This window comes from Cuculus canorus, chromosome 1 (assembly GCF_017976375.1).
Source record: "Cuculus canorus isolate bCucCan1 chromosome 1, bCucCan1.pri, whole genome shotgun sequence".
Lineage (NCBI taxonomy): Eukaryota > Metazoa > Chordata > Aves > Cuculiformes > Cuculidae > Cuculus > Cuculus canorus.
Genome location: NC_071401.1, coordinates 70,957,308 through 70,980,750, shown reverse-complemented (window position 1 = coordinate 70,980,750; position 23,443 = coordinate 70,957,308). Strand labels below are relative to the sequence as shown.

Genomic DNA, 23,443 nt, shown 5'->3' with positions numbered 1-23,443 from the left:
CAGAGAATGAAAGAACAACATATGAGATCCTCACGCTCACTATAGCCAGGTGAGAGGAAAGGGGTTTTATTTACTACTGCACTCAATCTTCAGGCAGTACAGTTTAAAACCACCTATAGCTGTGGCCCAATACCTTTTCTAAAACTGAGGACTTGTGCTCTCCATTTGCTGGGAGTGACACCTCAGAAAAATTAGGAGCCTTTGCTGTGCTTGCCCATTTGCCTCCAAACTCCTCACTTCCTTTAGCATCCTCACAAGTCACAAAGCCCTAAAACATAAAACCATAGAATGGGACACCTTCCACTGGATCAGGCTGCTCATATACCAAAACATCTCGCAATCTGACTGAAAGAGGTGAGAGGGTGAGCAGGAGTGTCCATCGCAAATATTTTTTAGCACTGTCTTGGATTTGAAAACGGGAGTTGGGAGAGAGAAGACAAGACAGCACTCATTTCTCAAAGCCAACAGCCTCGCATTTATAGAAGTTGATACCCCGTGAATTTTAGCTTTTCGATGTATTTACTCGCGTACCACTTGAATTTTTTACATTTTTTCCATGGTTGCTTACACTGGAACAATAAAAAGGTATTTAAATGGAAGTGCTGATGGCATGCTTCCAAAAGTGATGGGCCAATCTCACCAAGGTACTGCTTGCCCAAGAAGAAAAGCTGCCTTACATACTTCAGGCAGCTTGTGGTGGCCTCTTTTAACATGCAACTCTCTTGAGTAAATATTTGAAGTAACGGGACATACAGAAAGTGCTCCAAGTAGATATACCTTGAAATCATCATAAAGGGAAACATTTATGTGACTCTTATTCAGCCATCTATAGAACTAGGGAAATAGAGTAAAAATGTGTTTACTGACATTAAACAGTAAAAAACTGAAAGAGGTAACATGGCGCGTTACAGTATATGAATAAGCATTGGTGTGTCCTGTGAAGCCATGAATGAAGCATCAAATTTATTAAACTTTTACAAGTCTAACAAGTGAGAGTAAAACAAAGACTGAAAACAAACTGCACTTACAGGAGTAAAAATATATGATATAGCAAGTCTTTTGAGATGCTGGAGCATCTTCAGAGAAGGGCAACAAAGCTGGTGAAAGGACTGGAGAACAAGCCTTATGAGAAGTGGCTGGGGTTGTTTAGCCTGGAAAAAAAGTAGTCTGAGGAGAGACCTTATCACTGTCTATAACTGCCTGAAAGGAGGTTGTAGCGAGGTGGGTGTTGGTTTCTTCTCCCAAGTAACAAGTGATAGGACAAGAGGGAATGGCCTCAAGTTGCACCAGGGGAGGTTTAGATTACATATCAGGAAAAATTTTGTCACTAAAAGGGTTCTCAGGCACTGGCACAGGCTGCCCAGGGAAGTGGTTGAGTCACCATGCCTGAAGGTGTTTAAAAGATCAGTAGATGAGGTGCTTAGGGATATGGTTTAGTAGTGGACAGGTACAGCTGGACTTGATCTCAAAGGTCTTTTCCAACCGAACAATCCTATGATTCTTTATATGAAAAGGCTATGGAGAATTTAATGAAATAAACTAGCAGTCTGACAAGGTTCATTTTATTCTTTTTAAACTCAGTCTATTATTTAGTTTTTTTTAAAGCACTGCTTTCTATGAAGCTGCCTTTGTAATTTTCTCTAAATATTTTTTAAAAACTGTGGACAGCTTGGAAAAGGAAAAATTTCTATACAAACATACCGTGATCTACAGTGGGCCAACACAGAATCACAGATGAACAGCATCTCTCGAGATTATCTAGAACAATCCCCTGCTCAGAGGACCAGCTGGAACAAGCTGCTGAGGGTTGTGTCCAACCAAGTTTTGAATATTTACAAATTCAGACACTCCACAATTTCTTTGGCAATCTGTTCGAGTCCTGGACCATTCCTATGGTAAAAAATGTTTTTCTTATGCTTAAATAGAATTTCCTGTATGAACATGCCATGTACAATTTTTTCATGTCTGAATTTTTTATTCTTTGTATTTCAGGTTTTTTCTTCTTAGCACATTTACGGAAATTGTGAATGCAACACTTCTGTGTTTCTATTTTTAAAAAAATTCCTCACCTAAACTGTTCACATGGCTTGAACAGCTCAGCAACTCTGATGCCTGCCATCACTTTGGGTAGAAATTATGAACTCTGTCTTTCCAGTACAAATGAAACTGCGTTTCCTTAGAAATCTCCTTTCCTATGGAAAGGACCTGGGGGTCCTAGTGGACACAAAGTTGTACATGAACCACTAACATCCCCTTGCAGCAAAGAAAGCTAATGGTATTTTCAACCACTACTCTCTGTGATACAATGAGGTTTATATTCACAATTTCCATAAAAATGAGCACTGAGGGTTTTACTTGCCTCTGGAAGTAGCAGCACTTGACTGCACCTGCCACCACTAATACTACCCCAGTAAATAGGTGCCTTTCTTTTTTACATACATAAGCCAATCATCACTCAAAGAATACTTCAAATATAGCAATAATACTGCTGCAAATTTACAGCCCTCAGAATTCCAAGCAACAGATAAAGGTTAAGCCAGAAGGGCCTGCCAGTGTTTAGGTTCCTAAAAATAAACAGGCAGAGCCTTCCACATACCAATGTCATGACATACCATTTTCTCTGCGCTTCAGTGTGAACATGCCATGAAGAAGAAGCTGAGGTATTCTAGGGGGAGATCACAGGCCCATTTTGTTCTGCATGTGCCACCAGTTGAAAGATTTCATATCTAGCTTTTTATTCCATTTTACTGTACACGAGAGACACGGCTGCTGGAGTCACCCCTTGGGTCTGTGTTATTGTTTATACCAAGGATAACCGTCAAAATCACGACAGGAAAATAAAAATGGATGTGATGCACTTTTCAAAGTTTTGCTACCTTATTCTTTTTGCTTTTAATGGCTGTGCAGGGAAAGATCTGGCACAGATTATGGGGACATTGGGAACCCCAGGTATAGCATCTCAATATAAAAAAAAAAACCCTGATAATTTTGCACTTGAAATCAATTCAAGTTAAACATCCAAATCTGCAAACACATTATAAGACAGTATTCATGCACTAAACACTGTCAAACAAAAAATACGTGTTGAAAGTATTCTAATGTTGGAAATAAAACTTTTTAAGAAGAAAAATCAGCTAATCTGCTCTGGTATCTCCATCTTTCTACTCTGCTGTCATTGCAGGTATTTCCTGATGACATTTTGGTGTTCAAGAGATGATAACACAGAATCATAGAGTGGTTTGGGTTGGAAGGGAGCTTAAAGATCATCCAGTGCCAACCCCCCTGCCATGGGCAGGGATACCTCCCACTAGACCAGGCTGCTCAAGGCCCCACACAACCTGGCCTTGAACACCTCCAGGGATGGGGCATCCACAACTTCCCTGGGCAACCTGTGCCAGTGCCTCACCACCCTCATTATGAAGAATTTCTTCCTAATGTCTAATCTAGCTCTTCCCTTTTCCAATTTAAAGCCACACCCCCTCATCTTATCACCACATGCCCTTGTAAAAAGTCCGTCCTCAGCTTTCCTTCATGTGCCGGAAGCCACTACAAAGTCTCCTCACAGCCTTCGTTTCTGCAGGCAGAACAACCCCAACTCTCACAGCTTGTCATGGCTGCCACTACAATATAACATTTATCCACTTTAAAATAAGATTAGCGTGTTGCAATACACTGTAATTCTATGATTGTGCTGCAACACACATCTATGATGTCCTGTTTTGGTTAAGAAACATTACCCTAGAAGACATACAATTCTTATTTTTTCATGTTAGCTCTTCAGACAGGAAAGATAAGATTTCAGAATGGATCTTGAGGTTCTTTGAATAGAGATACATGACGGCAGAAAATTGCTGAAGGTAATGTCCAAGAAAGCATAAACCTGAGAAACAGATGGAAAAGAGAAGGCAGAGAAGAAAGCACATGCTTTTGTTCCATTTTGAACTTTTGCTTTTGTTTTGTTTAGAGTAAGCTTGACAAAACATTACCATACCTTCACCTGAATAAACGTGTGCTGGATCTGAAGAAATCACAGAGGAGCTGTGAGGAGCTCCATGCCATTCCCTTTTGACAGCACTTAATCTGCTACAAGCATGTTATGGATGCAAGAAATCAGAACTGTGCAGTATAATTTGCTTCACTGCTTCACATACTACTTATACCAGCTACAGGATGATATTGCTTTATTTTTCCTAAAAGCCACTAAGCCAAAGGTGGATAATTTCCTTATTTGTATGCAAAGCAAGTGTCTCTCTCTCCAGCTTATTCTTTTACAATCACATGAAAACTGTTTTTATAACAGCATTTAAGCTTTCAATAAACTTTTTTTCTGTGCAATGGCTCATCTGACTAACTTTACTGAATACAGTGCATTTGCCTAATAAATGTCTACATCTCCTCCAAAGTCCATGGCTTAGCTATGAAATAACACTTTGCTGACGCTGAATTACTTGTCATGAGACATCTATATCTATCACTAGATCTAGTAACAGATATTATTTGCCATGGCATCCTTTGCCAAATCCAGTTTTCAAGTCTCTTCTACGGTGTAGCCCCCCTCTCTATAAACTAAAACACACTTCCCAGTCCAGTTGAGAATTGGAAGGGAGACTGAGATTTTTAAGCACAACAGTGACATAACCTCCTACTTGATTGGGGCCTCCTGTGCTAAGCAGGACACTGGGAAACTTACAAGACTCAGTTTCTTGACCTTTAAATTGGATTAACTCTACTGACCACTGTCAAAGCACTGTGGTTAAGAATTAATGTCTTTATCAGCTGCATTAAATAGTTCTTTATTTATATGAAGTCCCCAATGAGTGCAATATACTCACAGTTCTCACTGCGGCAGCTCTTCCAGATCTCAAACTCCAGAGTTTTGTGTTTAAAACTCAGTTTAATTTCTAGTTACATTTAACTAATGCAATAAGAAGAAATTTTCCCCTTTGCTATTTAAATATTCAAGCTATTTGTAAATCTGTGCCCCTACCTGCACCACTTGTAACCTTCCCTCATTCAACTATTAAAATTACCCAATTACTTTTACTGCTCTTTTCCAAATTCCCTCTGCTCTTTTAGCAGTTAAGCACAGAAAAGTGAACAGAATTGTCTGGCAGTAGGCACACTAAACTAATTTGCCTCCTAAAGGGCAATGTTTTCAGTAAGATTCCTTGGTCTCTCATTGTCACTCATTTTCTCCCCTATTATTTCCTTCCTAGTTCTATTCCCTCCCAGATCCTTTGCAACATTAATGCTAACAATTATGCATAATTCAGTAGCATTAATAATTTCTATTATGCTAAACCTCATAGGCTCATTTCAGTTTGAGGATCACATCACGCTGTGTAAAAATAGAATCTAGTAGCCAAAAGACCTTGGCGTTCAATTGAGACAACATGGAACAAACAAGAAGAAAAAGATCTCAGCTCACAAAGACAGACAAGATGAAAATACAAATATGGGTTTGAAAAAAATAGGCATATGCATAGCAAGAGGGTTTTGAATCAGCACTGAATTTTTTTTGAATAATGCAAGACATCTAAGTGAATTGGAAAGATTGGTGCTTGCACGGCCTCTCTAGCTAGGAACAGAGAGAATGTGAAGGCCAGAACAGCAGCTTTATGGGCCAGTAATATACAGAGTAGTCAATGCATACTGCACAGGACTGGAATGCAGTGATGATTAGGAGATGGTCAAAGCTGTTACTGACACACACAGAGCACAGCTCCACTTTATCTGTAAAGCATCATAAAAATAATTATTTGGCAACGAGGTCTTCTTACTATGCTCACCCGAAAGACAATTATGGAAGCCAGTAAAATAGAGTTACTGATGCAGTAAACTTTCCCCAAGAAAGTCACAGAGCTCCCAATGGACTAAGTGGAGGAAAAAAGTTACTCCCGGCCTTGCTTCTTGCCAGCACATCAAGAAACAACAAAAGATTTATTCCAAGATTAGAAATATGTTCTAAAGATCAGTACCTGACAAGTTAAAGTCATATTATTTGTTAAAAATAACCATGATTCCAAATCACATATAGGGAGTTCATGAGATAAAGGTTCTTGCCATAGCTTTAAATATAGAAATTTGATCTGAAAGGTCTTTCACATCTCACTAAAGATGCAAAGTAGGAAACTAGAATTCAGCTGCCAAATTTGTAGATGACAAAAATGAGCCACCCACAGAAAAGCCAATACAGCATGACAAAAGCAGCAAAACAATTTTACATCAGTGCATACAAGCAAAAGTTCCATTTATGCAATACCATTTATTATTCCTTAAAGGCAGGGGAGTTGCTGTCTCCAGCCCCATTCCACGCTTTATCCCATGTATCAAACAGCATTATTATTGAGTATCCAGATATTGGGTTTGAGCTATGAGATGCACCTGTCTGAAATACAACAACCCTAAAACATCTTTGCTTCTGCAACGCAAGCAGCAAGTCCTTTCTGATGCTACTGTAGGTACTAAGGCATAGGCTTCTCCCCTGCTAAAAAAGCATCTTGATGCAGGCTTTTATTAAGGAGACTGTACATGGGACCGTCTATATTGTTGGCACTCTCCTCACACAGGTTTTATAGACCTGTCAGTACCAGTCTTATTGAAGAGAAGAGCTGTCATTGAATTTGCTTATCAAGTCCCCAATTCCCACTTTCATCACTCCAATAATTAAGCCAAATCAGTAGGGCTCGGAGCAACTGGGGGGGGGAAGTGGGCAGAAAGGAGGATGGCTATGCAACAGATAAGCAAAAAGAAAGAGAAGCATGCATTTGCTAGGCCTCCACACAGCCTAATTAAAAACAATTTCAAAATTTATTCATTATACTTATGAAAACTACATTTTATGATGGAAAAATGTCATTCAGAAAACTTTAGAAGGCATTTAGTCACATTGGAAATCATACTTAAGAAAAATTAGGAAAAAATTGCTTCAGGGAAAAAAGAAACGTTGATCAAACTTTTATAGCTGCAGCTTGCATTAATGAGAACATGATTCCTTATAATAAAGCCAGAGAAGATAAACAGCTGCAGTGCCAATATAGCACTTGTTAGTTCAGATGCAGAACAAGGGCAGTGACAACTGGAGTAACAGCATCTTTGTACTGCAACAATGGTGTGCTGCTCCTCCTAGCACAGGCAAGCATCACACACAGACATAGCACTGTGCTTATTTCCAATAGCTACACATCCTGGAGAACCAAGAGATGTAGAAATGGGCATTGTAAACACAGAAACAATATAACCCTAGCTGCTATACTAGCGAGGCCCAGACAATGGCACTCCCTTCAGAAAAGCACACTATGATCACAGCATCATATGCTGTTCTGATGTGTGCGTTGAAGAAGGCCTAGAAAAATGCCACTCAGATCAATGGAGTGTGAAGGGAGACAGGAGATCAGACTATAAAACAGCACTTCAATATACAAACGTATTTGAAAATGAATGTAAATACCTACAATACTGTATTATCTGGTCTATTAAGGTTTATATCATCCTCTATCAATGATCAATACTTCTGGCTTAAACAGGAAAGCAAATCCCACAAGGCTCTTGGACAATGAGCTACGCTGTACATGGAAGTAAGCATCTGCATCAGCAGAATTCAACCTGCACTCTGAGACAGAAGAGGCACTCATTGAGTCCCAGCATCTCAACTGGGTTTACAACGAAATGCAGTGGGTTTTTTATTCTCATTTAGCATTGAAAAAGAGGGACAGAGAATTTATTCTTCACATGTTTTGAAAATATAGCCATTTCTAAAATAAACATGCTGCTCAAGGATGTAACAGAAGAGTATTCATATAATTCTATAACATTAGTCTAGCTCTCCCCCACATTTTCAGCCTGCCATTATCCTACCAAATCTATGGCTGGTGGGTAACTACCCAAGAAAATAACTCTTGCATTAGTTTTCCACTTCAGCAAAACCAAGATATCACACACTTGCTCATTTTCTCTCAGACAGTCTGCTGTGGGCTCAACAGCTCCCAAGTTTTCTGCCATGAAGCCAAGAATCTGCAAGTCTGAATTCTACCAACAGCCTCAAAACTAAAGGCTTCCTGCATCAGGTGGGGAGACAGGGAAGACAGCAGAATTCCCTGAGCTCCTGGTCAAGGCCTGGCAACCTGGAGACAGAAGAAAGGGGTAGGGACTTCGCCCAAGACAAGCAGACGGACGCTCTATTTAAGAGAAGCCAAAATAGAAACGTGGAATTTCCTTTCAGAGGGAAGTATAAAGATAATAAAATGTAGTTTTCATATTGAATCTTAGCACAAGAGTTTTCTTAACATTGGTATTTCCCACAGAAGGAAAATGCCATGCCTTGAGCAGCTTTAACTGTAACTCATATCCTGCCAGGAGCAACTGTTTCCCAGCATGTATCTGGTTACAGGAAGATTCATCAGGATTTTATCTGGATCTTGTTGCCATTAAAACAATACAGTAAATTAAAAAAGAAATTATTTACTGTGACATAAGCATCAAGAGTTTCATGGCTTGAACTGCTACTTCATGGTCCTTGTCCAGAGGCATGGACACAATTCGCTCCTAATGGATGTAAAATGACAATAAAAAGATGTAACATGGTTTGTTCTCAATAAACATATATTTTTGCTACAGCTAGACCATCTACACTAGCAAAGCAGAGATTTATTTTTATTTCATCAGCTATTTCCTAAGAGACATAAGGCAACTTGATTACTACCACATAGTTCCCCAGCCCCTGAAAATTAACAGCATGTTAATTTTTTAACTGAATTAATCATGCAGTAATATGATATTTTTATAGATGTAATGTATGCATTCACAAGAAATCAACTACAGTCTACAAATTAAAAGTGACTGACAACTTGTTTCTAAGATGTTACTACTGGCACTTCAGGATGTTAAATGAAGGTAAGACTCAAATTACAAGCATTATATTAACCAGTTTCCCCTATCAACAATAAAGTGCTTGTACCTACATGTTACAGAAGCCAATGCTTTGCTGGAAAGACAATTAGGACTTGAGTCATGAAGGTACTTCACGGAATAGCAGCAATACTCCTGACCCCCAGAATTCAATATTCAATATTGTAAACTGGTGCACATGCAAACACCTCAGAAAACAGTGAAAATTTCCCTGTCATATGTACCCAAGAACCTGCACTTCTCAGTGCAGACAGCACCTTTAAGGTATATTAAACCTTTGGACTTGCTTGTTTTGGGACTAACATCTTTCTGGCTTAACATCTAATTTCTAAATCTGTAGATTCACTTTACTTTGCACCTCCCTTCTTCTCACAACCCAGCTACAAGGTGTGGAAGTCCACAAATCCTGAGTTTGAACACTCAGGGGAAACAGAGGGACCATGCAAAACTCCCACTCATGGGAAACAGATTGATGGTTACGTGATTACATTTCCCATCACTGGGAAAGCATGTTTTAAACTTTGAAAGATTCCAGATCAGTCTGTATTTTGTGCATAGCTGTTTGGATTTCTTTTGTTTAGAGGGAAAGGAATTGTGTTTGGGCAGGTTTTTTTTAGTTGGGGGATATAAAGTAATGCAATAATCCATCTATATAGCGTTCTCCACACAGAGGAAGATCGAAGTACAGACTGGAGCTATTTCATCAGTCTTTGAATAACAATCCTGCAGGTGGCTACGGAGCTCACAGCAACCTTCTATTAGACAGAAAGATGAAGGACTACCACATAACTGTTTAAAATGTGTTAATCTTAGATAGCCAAGTTTCAGTCTGAATAATTTATTCTTAAGATACCAATATTAATCTATTCCTTGTTCTTTGAGAATGTGCTATAGGTATTTTTTACTATCAGCAACTACTTTGACATACAGGTAAGCCCTACACCTTTTGCAAAAAGGAAATTAATTACCACCACATGCAGGCATTGATTATGTGCTGATTCAGACAGACTGAGATAAAAATGCAGCACCTTGAGCTTTTAAGGAGGCAGCCCCATTGGGATAAGAGTAGCTGACAAAATCATTACCAGAGTAGGATTAAAAAAAGTAAAGGGCTTTCTTCTTAAATGAGTCAGGATGTTGAAATAGGATAAAGGCAGCATACATCGTCTGTGTGGTCACAGAACAAGCTCTAAAAATTACAGCGTACCACCTGACTTGTTCAGAAAGGACATAAGGGATCCTTCTTCAAGATTCATACAGTCGTGGTGGATCAAGAGAGCACCATTCCCACATCACTGTGATACATGGTCAGCCAATTATCTATAGGGTTAACCCATTATTGGGAGCAGGAAAAAAAGGGGACCTTTAAAGTATGACATTTTTTGTTATCTGCTAAAGACCCAGTAAAAAAATCCAGGCCATTCTGGACAAATGGGGGAGCTAATTGACCACAGAGCATGCCAACACCATTTTGTGCATGAACGAAAGTGAAACAGAAAACTCCATAGAAACAAGAGTGAAACATTTCTGCAAAACTTCTTCATCCACTCAGTCAAGCAGGCTGTTTCTGCAGTACTCCAAGCTCCTGTCAGTCAAGGGAGTGCGAAGTTCAGCTCTGAACAAAACATTAGACCCTGTATCAGACCCAACCCAAACTTGAAAAATAGCAAAACAGTAATTGATTTACCTTGAATCTGCTAGTAAAGAGTTCCATCCTGGAAACAAGTTCTTTTTTGCTGTAAATTCCCTGCAGTCCAAGAAGACATTTCAACCGCACTTCAGCTTGCTACAAGACAGAGAAATCAGATAACAGTAAAAAAACACGTATTTTCAATGTTTTCCACTATTGTCATTTACATTATGTAAATAAGAGTTCACTACTCTTATTTACTACTGTAAATAAGAGTCTGCCTACAGCAGACTACTCAAATCCTGCTTCATCACCGTGATTAGTGATATCTGTACCATTTTGTTTGTGTGTATGCATGCGCTTCTCTGCCTCTCACACACACTCACAGAGGAACCCTGCAGAGAGTCAAACTTAAAGGTGACATCAAAGTTTGTGTCAGGTTCCTTAAGAGTCAAAGAAACTCTCACAGACCTTACAGTAAATAAAAGCAACAGAATGCAAAGGATGGTGGAATTGTGCTAATCTGTTAAAGATACAAAGACAAGAGTATGAATGACCTACTTAATACAACCAGTCCTTCTCCATACTATCAGACTTCTCTTGCTTCCTTTCAACATTTGAATTGGACAATTGTTAAACATAGACAAGGACTCCAAGAAATTCTATAAGATTCCCAGACAAAGAGGTACATCTTAGAAATGCACTGGCTTATCATTGTGGGTTCTTGCAGATACAGTGTTAAATGTCATGCCTAGCTGTAGGGCTTGAGCTGGTTGAAGAAGAATAGCTTTTCCATATGTGTGAAAAGTCTTTCATGCAGACATGAGGAGGAGATGTGTTTATACACTTTACAGCCAACACTGACAAATCGGCTTTGCATGCAAAGCTTATTTCTGTTTTACACTAGAAAACTGAATCTTAAGCTTTCTAAGAAAGGGGTTGCTTTAAGTGTGGCCTATTTAGTTAATTTAGGCAAAACATATTTATCCTTGCAAAGTGTCGTTTCACACTATTAGCACTGCTGCTTCAAAGATGCCTCAAAAAGAAATCTTTTCCTTATCCAGCTTTTATATTATCTTATGCTTATTCCTACACCTCTCCTAAATGGCATTAGGAAAGTCATGTTGAGCATCTAACACAGAAAAATCAGTGTTCTGTAAATTTACAATGCTAAGGATATCAGCAGAGACAGTTAAATTAACTGCAGGCTTTGAATCACTCTCTTTGTATTTCTTCCTCAATTCTTCTTGCTAACAATAGCAGTAAGAATAATCAGGGAAACCCAAGAAAGGAGACCACCTACACACAGGCTATCTGTTACTACAAGTTCCTGTTAACCTGCTTAGATGGAAAGCAAAGGACGATACCCAGCAGCAACCAACAGTTTTGCTCAAGACAGCTTTTTGCTAGAAATACAAAAGGAAAGATTGACAGGTAACAATAAGTACTGCTCTCCGATCTGCCCATGACACACCAGCTGTACATATTCTATACTGCATTTTAAAATTAAAGTTAAAGGCCTTGTCCGAGAGGCTGCTGCCCCCGCACACTGCTTCCCACAGCCAGAAGGGCTCCACAGCGTAGAACTCACAAACCGGTTTATCCCAGATTGGTACCCACCACTGCACACTGGCACAAACTCAGCTCAGCCAATGCACTACTATCCTGACTCCAGCTGCCACCAGTACCTTATTTGCTTGCAAAAAGGGACTGCATTTGTGCTTGGGGAAAAGGAAAAAACAAACAAACAAACAAAAAAGCCACAAAGTTGGTGAAGGGTTTAGAGGTAAAGTCATATGAGGAACAGCTGAAGTTTACAGTTTACAGCTTCTTCACAAAAGAAGGACAAGGAGCAGGCGCTGATCTCTTCTCTCTGGTAACCAACGACAGGATCCAAGGGAATGGGAGGAAGATGCATCAGGGTTAGGTTGGGACATTAGGAAAAGGTTCTTCACTCAGCGGATGGTGGTGCACTGGAACAGGCTCCCCAGGGAAGCAGTTATGGTGCCAAGCCTGACAATATTCAAGAAGCATGTGGACAACACCCTCAGACACACAGTGTGAATTTTAGGGTTGTCCTATGCAGGGACAGGAGTTGGACTCAATGATCCTTGTGGCTGCCTTCCAACTCAGGGCATTCTATGACTCTATGATCTGTTGGATGGTTGTATAGCCCCTGGTACGCAGCTAGTAAAGTCATTTGCATTTGTCAGTCAGGTGGCATTCGAGCGTAGGTCTGCAGATATAAAGTCTAATACATTAAACTACACCACCTGCCTCCTAACGTATCCTGTTCCCACTGAAAAGCTCTCAGTCATAAATGTGTATGTATATGCTTCTCTTAAGTGTTGAGAAAATCAACCCTAGTAATTACGAACAAATAACTACTTCCACTACAATTAGCTCTGCTGTTTTCCTGTTTTCAGCTGCATTTTCTCCTTCTCAACCACCACTCTGTTTCTAGATTCATCACTCCTCATAGCTTCTAGATCATTCAAAATTACTTCGTATCCTTCTAAAATTACCTCACTACTTACTTCTGGCTCCTTTTGACATTCATGTAGGCAAGAAAAAACACCCAGTCATCTACTCCCCTCGCCAGAACTACCATTCTAATTTTTACAAAATGTCTGCCTGTTTGGTCTTTCAAAGCTGTGATAAAGTGAAGGGGAATTCCATAAGCACATTTTCAGGATACCCTGAACACACTGAACACACGCGTCAGCTGTATCATAGTATATTTCGACCCTGATCTGCACACAGACTGGCAGAAAACATCAGCAAGACAGTTGTCCACTGCTCTGGGGACCTCCTAGAGCTCTTGAGCTCCAGCACTGCTTAGACATGCGTTCAGTAATGAGATTCCAGCCTCATCACTGTCACAAAGACGGGGCCATTCAAAAAGCCTTATAAATTGAGGCTGGGACACAGATGATTTGATGGGGTCACTGGGTCATTTATTTTTCTCCTTAACATTCCCCAAATAATAAATTGGGGAAACTAGGTCTGCTTCTCAATTACTCCCGAATAACAAAGACAATCTACCTTACCTGTCCTGTCAAGGTAAAGCAATTTAAAAAACTGCCCTCCCCCCTCAAAAAAATCAGTCCATATGCACAGAGATGACCTGTGGAGCAGAAAACCACTATGTTAACATTACCATTTGAAGAAAGAAGTATTTCAGAAGTAGCCACAGCCATAGAATCAATTTCTATAGCCACGTTAAATGAGAGGCAAAACTAAAAACCCCTTCAATTCCCTGATATTTGACAGGAGGATCACATAGTCAGGACACAGAAGTTCATTTCAACAGCAAGTTCCTGTTTCCACAAGATTTCTTTGGGTGTTCTTCGTAGTCTAACGAGAAAACTTCAACAATTTGCCCAGAAGTTCTAGACAAAGTCAGTCTAACAAGGTAGGAGGTCACAAGTGTGCATCTACATTGTCTTTGCCCTCCTGTCCGCTTAGTTCTGCCTTCCACTTTCTCCATTTTTACACTTCATTGTCTATTTCTCTGGTCTTTGAACTTTTTACACAGCATTTCCCTTCAACACCTGCTGCTCAGATCAACACTGGTTTGACTGGATCTGGATGCTGATTTAGTAGCTATATACTCCCTTGGAAGAACATTAGTATCTTTGAGCACGACTTAGGAGCCTGGGTTTCACAAACGCACTAATAGGCAATGGGACTTACATATAATGTTCAAATTCACACAGCTATGAGATTTAGTATCAACTATTGCTTGGTCTTCAAACACAAAAAGTTAAATAATTTCTAGCAGGCAAATAAAGACTACTCAAAAACATATCTTTTTAGCACTGTGCCATAACTCTTACTGGACCAAAGAGACCCTAATATGCAATACTGATCATATGACCACTAAATTGGAGTATCTTCTTGCACCCAGCAAATAATAGTTTTTCACATAAAAATATTATGTTTCATATCAGGGTATTATGGCAAAATGGTTTTTCATGGGGAAGAAAGAATGACTATATTCAAATACAAGACATTCAAGACAAAATTTTGTCTTGAATAATTTTGTACTTGCTTCCCCCAACCCTCTCCACTTTAGAGCCTTCCAAATGACTGAACTCTCTGTTTACAGAACTGTAGATGATCCTAGCCAGGTTTTCTCCCACCATTAGAATACTTCTGTGGTTGATCCATTCTGGGGCCTAAATTATTTGGCTAACTTCTCTACATTATATTCTAAAAGCAATTTGACTCTGGGAGACATCAGTTTCTCGCCAACCATCCCCAACAAGATGGGATGGAAATGCTTATTAGGGAGGAGTAGTGGGAAATAACATTCAGACGTACATAAAAGCACTGCTGCCCCTGTTGCTGTCAAAAATGCCCTGCTCTCATTTTGGAATCCAGCAATTTAACAGTGGCTGCAAATCACAAAGCAAAGCTGCTGGGACTGAAACCACCAGTAGTGGCACCCTACAAGGCCTCGACCAAATGTGGAATATGGAAGACTGCTCACTTTTTCTCATTTTCTTGATCTGCATTGCTTTCAGATAATAAGCCCTAGAAAAACAATGATTTCCAGTTCCCGATAAATGACACTGGATGAGCTATGTGCATTAATCTGAGACACCAGCTGTTAATTTTCACTGTACAGCACTGGGAATAAAGACACATCTTCAGAAATGACTTTTTCAATTGAGAATTCTCCCAACTGAACATATACTGAAAAGATATTCTGATCAGATAAAATTTATGCAGGAAAAGATGACAGTTCTTGATAGATTTGTTGCTCTGAAAATCTAAATACTACCTTTACAATAATGGGTGCAACAGAGGGAAGCAAGAGGCTTTGTGCTCCCTCTCCTGGCTTTGTGGTAAACTACAAATGCATTCACAGAACACAAACTACCTAAAGCTGACTCAAAACAGGACTTTTCAGAATTTACACAGAATCTATACACTTTTAAAGGTGGCCTGCAGAAGTACAGTGTACCAATTTCGTTAATTATCCATTCACAATAAATATTCCTATCTCCCTAAAATCTCTCATACATTTTAGAAGCACGACAAAATGCATACTTTTGAGTTACTGTTTTCTTTTGGTTGGGTTTTTTTTCATTTTTTAGATGTGCCTCTACTGAAAAAGAGAAAAACAAACTTAATATAAGGACAAAGAGAAAACATTTCAGGAATAACTAGAGTTTCTGTAAATATTTTCTATATCCATATAATTCCAAATGAGAAATGCAATACTGAAGACAGTTTTACTATAGGCAATATTTACTTGTTCATTTTTTTATAAAACAAAAGAAAATTTTAAATGTAGCTGTCAAACCTAAATGCAGAACTTTACTCAACACTTAACACTGCCTGTGCTCAAAGGATACAGGCCATTTTACAATTCAGTAATAGCTTCCAATTCGGTAGCATATAAAAAGAAGGACTTTTGAGATGCTGGAGTGTGTCCAGAGAAGGGCAACAAAGCTGAAGAAGGGTTTAAAGCACAAGCCTTATGACGAGCAGCTGAGGGAGCCGGGGTTGTTTAATCTGGAGAAAAGGAAATTGAGGGGAGACCTTATTGCTCTCTACAACTACCTGAAAGGAGGTTGTAGCGAGGAGGTTAGCTTACTCTCTGTGGTAGCTAGTGACGGAACAAGGCAAAATGACCACAAGATGTGCCCAGGGAGATTTCAGTTGGATATCAGGAGGAATTTCTTTACTGAAAGGATTGTCAAGCATTGGAACATACTGACCAGAGAGGTGCTTGAGTCACCATCACTGGAGGTGTTTGAAGGACAAGTAGATGTCATACTTGGGGACATAGCCTAGTGGCGGACTTAGCAAGGCTGGATCAATGGTTAGACTCAATGATCTTAAAGGTCTTTTCCAACAAAAACCATTCTGTGATAACTGCTCACACGGGGGGGGGACACTGCTGCAGAACTGGGAAAAACATTCTCTGTTGTTTAGTGCTACAATGGCTTTAAAAATAAAACCTGAAATGGGAAAGAAAGCAATTTCTGCTTTGTATGAATGCAGTCTCTACTCTCAAGTATTTAAACATTAGGATTCTTTAAAAAAAAAAAAAAAAAAATCCCAGCTACTGTCCCCTGCAGAAAAATGGAAACTTACCTTATCATACAGCATCCACCCAATGTATTTCAAGTAGCTATCATTTAAAAAAGCATCTGGATATGTTTTAATCCAGTTGCAAATTTCTTCAATGCAAGTTGCTCTGATCTCAGGGATAACATCACTGTGAAATTATAAAATTGTAATATTAATACATTAAAAATGCCTAATATGTATTAATTATATTATTTGCAATATTCTTCTGGAATTGCAGAAACATGTATAATCCAAAATACTACGAATATAATCATATTTATGTTCCATGTTAGTCTTAAATCAACAATTAGGCCACTTTTAGCTACAAATATTTCATGCAATGATAATTTTGTAATTCTGCTATCTTTTCAATCATAAATGCCCTGCTCTATATACAGTAAGACAAACTTAAGAAACACAATTAAGAGAGGTCCTTTTGATCCCAAATTCTTTACAATAACTACTTTACAGTGGCTGCAAATACCACAGCTGCTACACTTCCCTTGATACCATCAGTGCCTCTAGGATTTTCAACCTGATTCTGGTATCTGGACAACATAAGCAGGAGTTTCTTGGGAATGCAGATACAGCTTTATTTTTATTCTTACCAGTAACGAGTTAGAAATGTCCCTTTGAAAATAGCATTCATCATGTTCTGTATATCTAGAAGCTTATGCTCATACTGAAATACAAAGAGAACTGAAAGTTAATATTGGCCCCACAATTCCCTACACATGTAAAATTTGCGTCAGTGCACTTATAGCGCTACTGTCGTGCAAACTGCCAGCATCTACACATGGTACCAAAGTAAAAGAAGCGGTCTGTATCTACACAAGCAATTGGACTTTTTGAAGCTATATCCTGATGAAAGGTTTATTAGATACCAACTGCTAGCCTGGACAACAAGGTACTTCTGCAATACAGCAAGCCTTGACCTATCAATACACAGAAAGATACAGCACAACTATTAAGAAGTCTTCACATATAGGTCCAAATTCTCTTTTTATGCACTTGAACAGAGATGGAAGAAAGGCAGACAAGGCAATTTTCAAAATGCACCTACTCCACAGTGAGCCTGTATTTTAACCAAAATCTAGTTCTGAACTTCTGGCCATCAAGGTCACTTAATAAAAATATTTTCTCATCAACAGCATCAGGAAAAGTGACAAGTTTGGGTTATCTCCAACACACACTTTTCCTCTGTTTTTCCAATACGATCAGACTTACAATGACACTAAAACCCCCTGTATCACCTAAGCACTCCTTCCCACAAAAAAGGGGTTGTTTCTGTAAATGGAGAAGTTCATGGACATCCAAAGCACAGAACAAAGGTAACTGATTATAAGGTCAGGAGAGAAGGATGATGTTTGACATTCACACATCATCACCTCCACCCTCAAGCCAGAATTGTTTCTTACAGTTATAGGCCTGTCTCTGGGAGCTGATAAGGAGCTGTCTGTCTGAGCAGGGAAGAAATGACAGAAACTGAAGAGCAAGAGAGATATAGGTCACCCCTGCAGTTACAATCATTTTTACAATGCATTACTTATACAGAGACTAGTTATCCTGTGTCCTTTTTCATTCACTGACATTCAGTTCAGGAACTAAGATTTTTGGCTTGTAATTTGTATAAACGTATGCAAAAACTGCACTCCCAAAACACCAGAGCTACTGATGCAATTCCATGTATGTGTAAATCCATATATTTGTAGAGATCAAGGGCTAATGATGGCAATTTAGAGAAGCAGTTAGTAGGAGAGATATCACAAGTTAACAGCACATAGGGTAGTTAATAGCTTAGTCATTTTTGTCCCAATTAATCTAGCCAGTCACAACTGCTCTACACCATGCCTTAGATAAACATATGAACCTCAAAGAACTGCAGTGACCAAAAGCTAGCTGTCAGCAATCCCTCTTTTTTTCACACATATCTCATACAAGACACCTGCCTAACCTCTTTCCTTTTCCTCTCTAGCTGTTCAAGTCTGTAACTGGTCCTCTTGCCGCTTATTCTCTTCTTTTCCACCTCATATAATCTTCGAGCGTTGTGCTTGTTGACATCAAGGTTCAGATGTACACTTACAACTGCTGTCAGAAGTTTCATTGCTAAAAAGGAAACAAACCCGAAATATTTAGCTTAGCTAAGAAATATGTAGCATTGATATATTCACCATTTTACCACAAAAACGATATGGTTAGCCAAATCCAGTTTACTGTCCAAAATATGAACACCACTAGATTATAGTAATTTGTTTTATTATAGTGTTTATTTTAAAGGCAGACAATAACCAAAAAGGACTATTTAGTGATATTACTGGTGATTTACAACTTTTGGCCAGAGTTCTAGTCAGAGAAGTAATTTACTGGGCAACTCTCTTCTTAGTTCATTTAATTTTGATTTTTCTGCAGAAGAATCTAGAGCTGTGGAACTGGTGATTTTCAGTAACAAATAATAAACAACCCCACAAAACAGTGAAGCTGGTTCATAAAAGACAGGGAATATAAACACTTTACTCGCATTGACAAAAATTCACATCTTTAAGGATCACTAGATGGTCTACATAGATTTCAAGTGGGGTTTTTAAGCCTTCAAAGCAAACAGCATACTTGAGAACAAATTCTACTCTAAGTGTTCTTTGTAAGGCAAAGGGCTTTAAGGGGGGGGGGGGGGGGAAGTAGTAGTTTTAGTATGAAACAAAAATGTATGACAAGCAATGTTCTTTTTAGCACAGGTATCACAAGAATAGCAGTTCTTCAAAGGAAGCTTTTTTAGGTAAAGCATTTAATGCAACCTCGTCTTGTAAATTAGTGAAGGCAGGAAAATAACAAAATGTGAAAAATCTGTTATTGAAAAATAAATAATCTGAACACCGCATAATTCTAAAGTTAGTCATGTCAGGCATTAAAGAAAATAGCTTTACAAAGAAAAAATTAGGCTAGACATACCATATCTAAAGCATTCAAATTCCATTCAGATACAGATGAGAACAAACACTTTACACTACAGTAACATCTATTAGGAGGAAGGCACTGTCATGCATAAGAGAATAATTGCTCCAGTAAGGAGAGCTTTTCAATTTTGAGCAATTTTGTTTGTACACAAGTCAATAGAACACACGATTTACAGTAACTCTGTGAGTTATTTTACCTGCCAAAGTGCTTGTGTGTCTAAATGCTCTGACCATGGAGTCTGCTAAGCCCGTAAGCAACGAGATGACAGTGTCCATCAAGTAGCTATCATACAGGATGCTGTACTGGCACTGTTGGACAAGCACTGCAATAAATTCACAGAAATTGGCTTTGAACTTCTTCCAATAGGGTCCTGTTCTGATCAGCGGGTAGTCTTCATTGTCCTGCACAAGAAAGAAAAGTCAAGAGAAAACTTGCTAATTAATTTTGGTTTCACACACCATTTACATCTCTCCCACTGAATATCACAGAGAGTCATGCTGACACTCAGCTTCACCTCAGCCTCCCCATAACTTTTTTCAGGATTATTATTACGGAGTAGGGACATGCAACTCGGTCACAAGCAAGCACAGAGACAAACTATTTTCATTCAAGCTACACTGTTTCCTGATAGCTCATATCTGAAAGCAGTGTCTGCAAGGTAGCTGTGAACGGACAAGCGGGAGAGGGCATGTGAAGCAACAGCATCGTAAATAAAATTCACTAGCATAAACCATGAGCACTGGCGTTTTCTACTTCCCCACAGGCAGTAGCATTTTCCCACTTCCCTGTCCTTCCTGTTCCTGCAAGTGCGTGGTAAAACTCAGGAGAAAACTAAAGTGACTGAAAAGTGAAAATAACCAACTGTGGTGTGAGCAGGATTGCCTCAGCAGCACTTCCAGCTTAAGGAGATTAACATGCTACAGCTTAACGACAAACACAAGTCATTCACCTATACCATCAGCACTTAGGTCTCTGAAAACCTCCAAAGAAACAGTAGGCAATACCTTTCTTATTAGGCAAAAAGAAAGTTACAATGAAACCACAAGACTGTTTGTAGTACAGTTGATACCACCAGGAAGAAAGTAGACAGAGGGCAGTTCAAACAACTCCCCATACAAAATGGTGCACCACATGTGAACAGCACACTGGGAACACTTTGTGGATGGCAACCTCAGGCAGTGTGAATATTTATTTCACTTGCCCCTCACAGATCCTAGGAATGGCTCTGAATATGAATTCGCATCTTGATAAGTTTCCGGAGTTTCCAGGTGTGAATGGAGCCAGGGAACTTCAAAACTTCACTCACTATGGAAAACCTCATCCTGAAGGCAGACAATTACTCAGCTGGTCCTTCACTATTTGGTCAAACACCTTCTCAGACATACTCTAACATGCAACTTCACATCCAGAATAACCTCATCTACTTCACGCTCTTCTCTTGCAGCTTTGTTTCCAAAGCAGAGGATCCACCACTTTCTTGAAAAATAAATGCAAACACAGACTGATCTCTGATACGTCCACAACCCAAAGTACACTGGGAATGTGGAATGTGTTCCTGGTCAGGTTGTAAGAGTCAGTTCAAAGCCCAACATTAGTAGCAAGAGCCAAGACAGAAAAGGAAGCTCCCAGCAGAGGCCATTTATTGCTCCTTGATCATGACACAGACAACAGAAAGACAACCTTTAACTTCAGGAAATACCTACTTTATCATCGCAGCTTACTCCCCAGTCTGAAAAGCAGCAGAAATACAGGTAGACATTTCACTTTTTCAGAGCATTGCTACTGTCCACGTTTATCATACTCGGATACTGTTTAATGGCAACACGCATACCGTAAATACATAGAGAGCACAATAGGTCCACCACCTAAACTGAGGCATCTAACCTGGGATTCCCTTAGATTCCCTCCATAACCAGCAGAGAAAAGCAACTCTACTCCCAGAAACCAAGTCAGACTCGGTACTTTACACAGATTCTTCCAGAGAACTACTCAAATCATTCAATTGAGGCCCCTGCTCTGACTGATGCTGGAAACGATTCTTTCTTTCATACAGAGCCTATGGAAGGAGAGAAAAGTCAAAATGAAGCGCCAACAAGGAGTTAAGATGACTTCCCCACAATGCTACAAGTGTTGTATGGGACAAGGCACTACAGAAAAGCTGTTTCTAGTCTCAAAATATTCTTCCCAACATTTATGTTTGCAAGAGAATGTTTTGATTAAACAAGCCTTTGAACAACTATCTCTGTGTGCATACACGTGTGCAGGCAGGAGTGCTTGCCGGAAGGGAAGGGTAACACTCTTCAACACCACTGCAATTTGACATTTACCGGTCTGTTCAAAATGCTGATGTCCCTTTGACAGCAATAGCGAGAAAGAGGCACTTCAAAAGCATGAGTGTGTTCATCCAAACCAGAGGTCTACTGTAGACCAGATGAAGCAGACCTCACAAGTGCACTATCACCATTCACTAACAGTTTAAGATGACTAGTTCTGATGTATTCACCTACACTGGAAACAGGAAATACAGCCACAGAAAATGCTACACTACAGTTGCAGAGAACAGTTAAGAGTCCTACCATGTCCACAGGCCAAGTAACTGTCAGGATCCATGGATAGGCCATGAATTTCTTGTACTGCAACCCGGTTTCCTGTAAGGCATAAGATAAAATTTTAAAAGCATTTCAATGAAACAGCACAGTTAATTCATAAAGACTAAAGCATCATAAACCATGCATCATGTTTAAAAGACTATTAAAACTTAAGACAACTTATTTTACAGGTGGCTCATACAATCCTATCCATGAAAAAAAATTTCATTCCTTCTCATTTCTGTATATGTTATTTATATGCAATGGCAGAAGGCAAACATACTTCAATATAAAACCTGGGTTTTCTTGCTATAAGTGAGACAACTTCTAACATTTATAAGCAAACACATACAAGGTATAATCCTCATTATTAATTCTAAGCTATGGCTCTGAGCAAGTCTAAGTATCTATCCCTGCCCAACAACCTGTGACTAGGTGCTGTAAAACAACGAAACTCTAGAAAACTATTCTGAGCTTTTATAAAGAAATGTTGTGAGCACTAGTGTGACTTGATTCAGAGATGTTTCCTCAATTCTGCACTTATTCCAAGACAAAAGGCATGAGATCTACAGTTTTTTATTATGCTCAGTGAAGCATCACAAACAGTCTGTCCCCATCTGGCTGTACAGTTATGCATCAAACTCTTCCACTGCTAAACATTTTGGGAACAAAATGAGAGAGAGAAGGAAATAAAAGAACTATAAAAAATAAAATGCAACACACAAGAAGACAAGCAGAAGAGAGAAAAAAAATAGTTTAAGAAAGAGGGAAAAGAAAAAGCAATGGTCCTAAAGACAAGCCTCTCTCCACTGAGGAATACCATGCCCCACAAAAAGGAAATAAATGTCTCAACAACTATGTTAAAGCCATTCTCTGCTTCCAACGCCAGTAAAAGTTTCCACAGAATCACAGTAAGACTGAAAATGGGAAGGACTCTTTGAGATCATCTAATCTAACCCCACCTGCTGAAGCAGGATCAGCCAGAGCAGGGTGCCCAGTGTTGTGTCCGACTGGTACCCCCTGCTCCCAACCCCTGGTAATGTGGGTAGCATAACTAACACCATTTTAAGAAGCAAGCAGACATTCTTTGTCACCAAGTGAGTCACATATTCATTCCCTTTCCCCCATTATCAGGCTCTGAAGGCTCTATGAAGCAAGTAGACAAACAAAACAGATTTCTTTTTCCTCTCCCTACTGGCCTCAAGGCTCCTGGACACCAGGCCAATTACTCTCTTCCTTACTGGCCTTGAAAGTCTCAGGCACCCAGGAAGCCTGGTAG

General features: G+C 39.3%; 1 protein-coding gene across 2 annotated transcripts in view; it reads right to left on the bottom strand.

Moving 5' to 3' along the window:
- Window positions 1-23,443, bottom strand: part of LOC104063739 (cohesin subunit SA-2) — a 63,096-nt gene that overhangs the window by 26,645 nt on the left and 13,008 nt on the right. For both annotated transcript variants that reach the window (XM_054086353.1, XM_054086427.1), the window contains exons 6-12: window positions 22,153-22,224; window positions 19,773-19,977; window positions 18,579-18,730; window positions 17,233-17,306; window positions 16,649-16,772; window positions 10,595-10,693; window positions 8,465-8,544 (exon numbers count right to left, since the gene is read on the bottom strand). In XM_054086353.1, coding sequence (XP_053942328.1) covers window positions 8,465-8,544; window positions 10,595-10,693; window positions 16,649-16,772; window positions 17,233-17,306; window positions 18,579-18,730; window positions 19,773-19,977; window positions 22,153-22,224 — 806 coding nt within the window. The remainder of the gene's footprint in view (window positions 1-8,464; window positions 8,545-10,594; window positions 10,694-16,648; window positions 16,773-17,232; window positions 17,307-18,578; window positions 18,731-19,772; window positions 19,978-22,152; window positions 22,225-23,443) is intronic.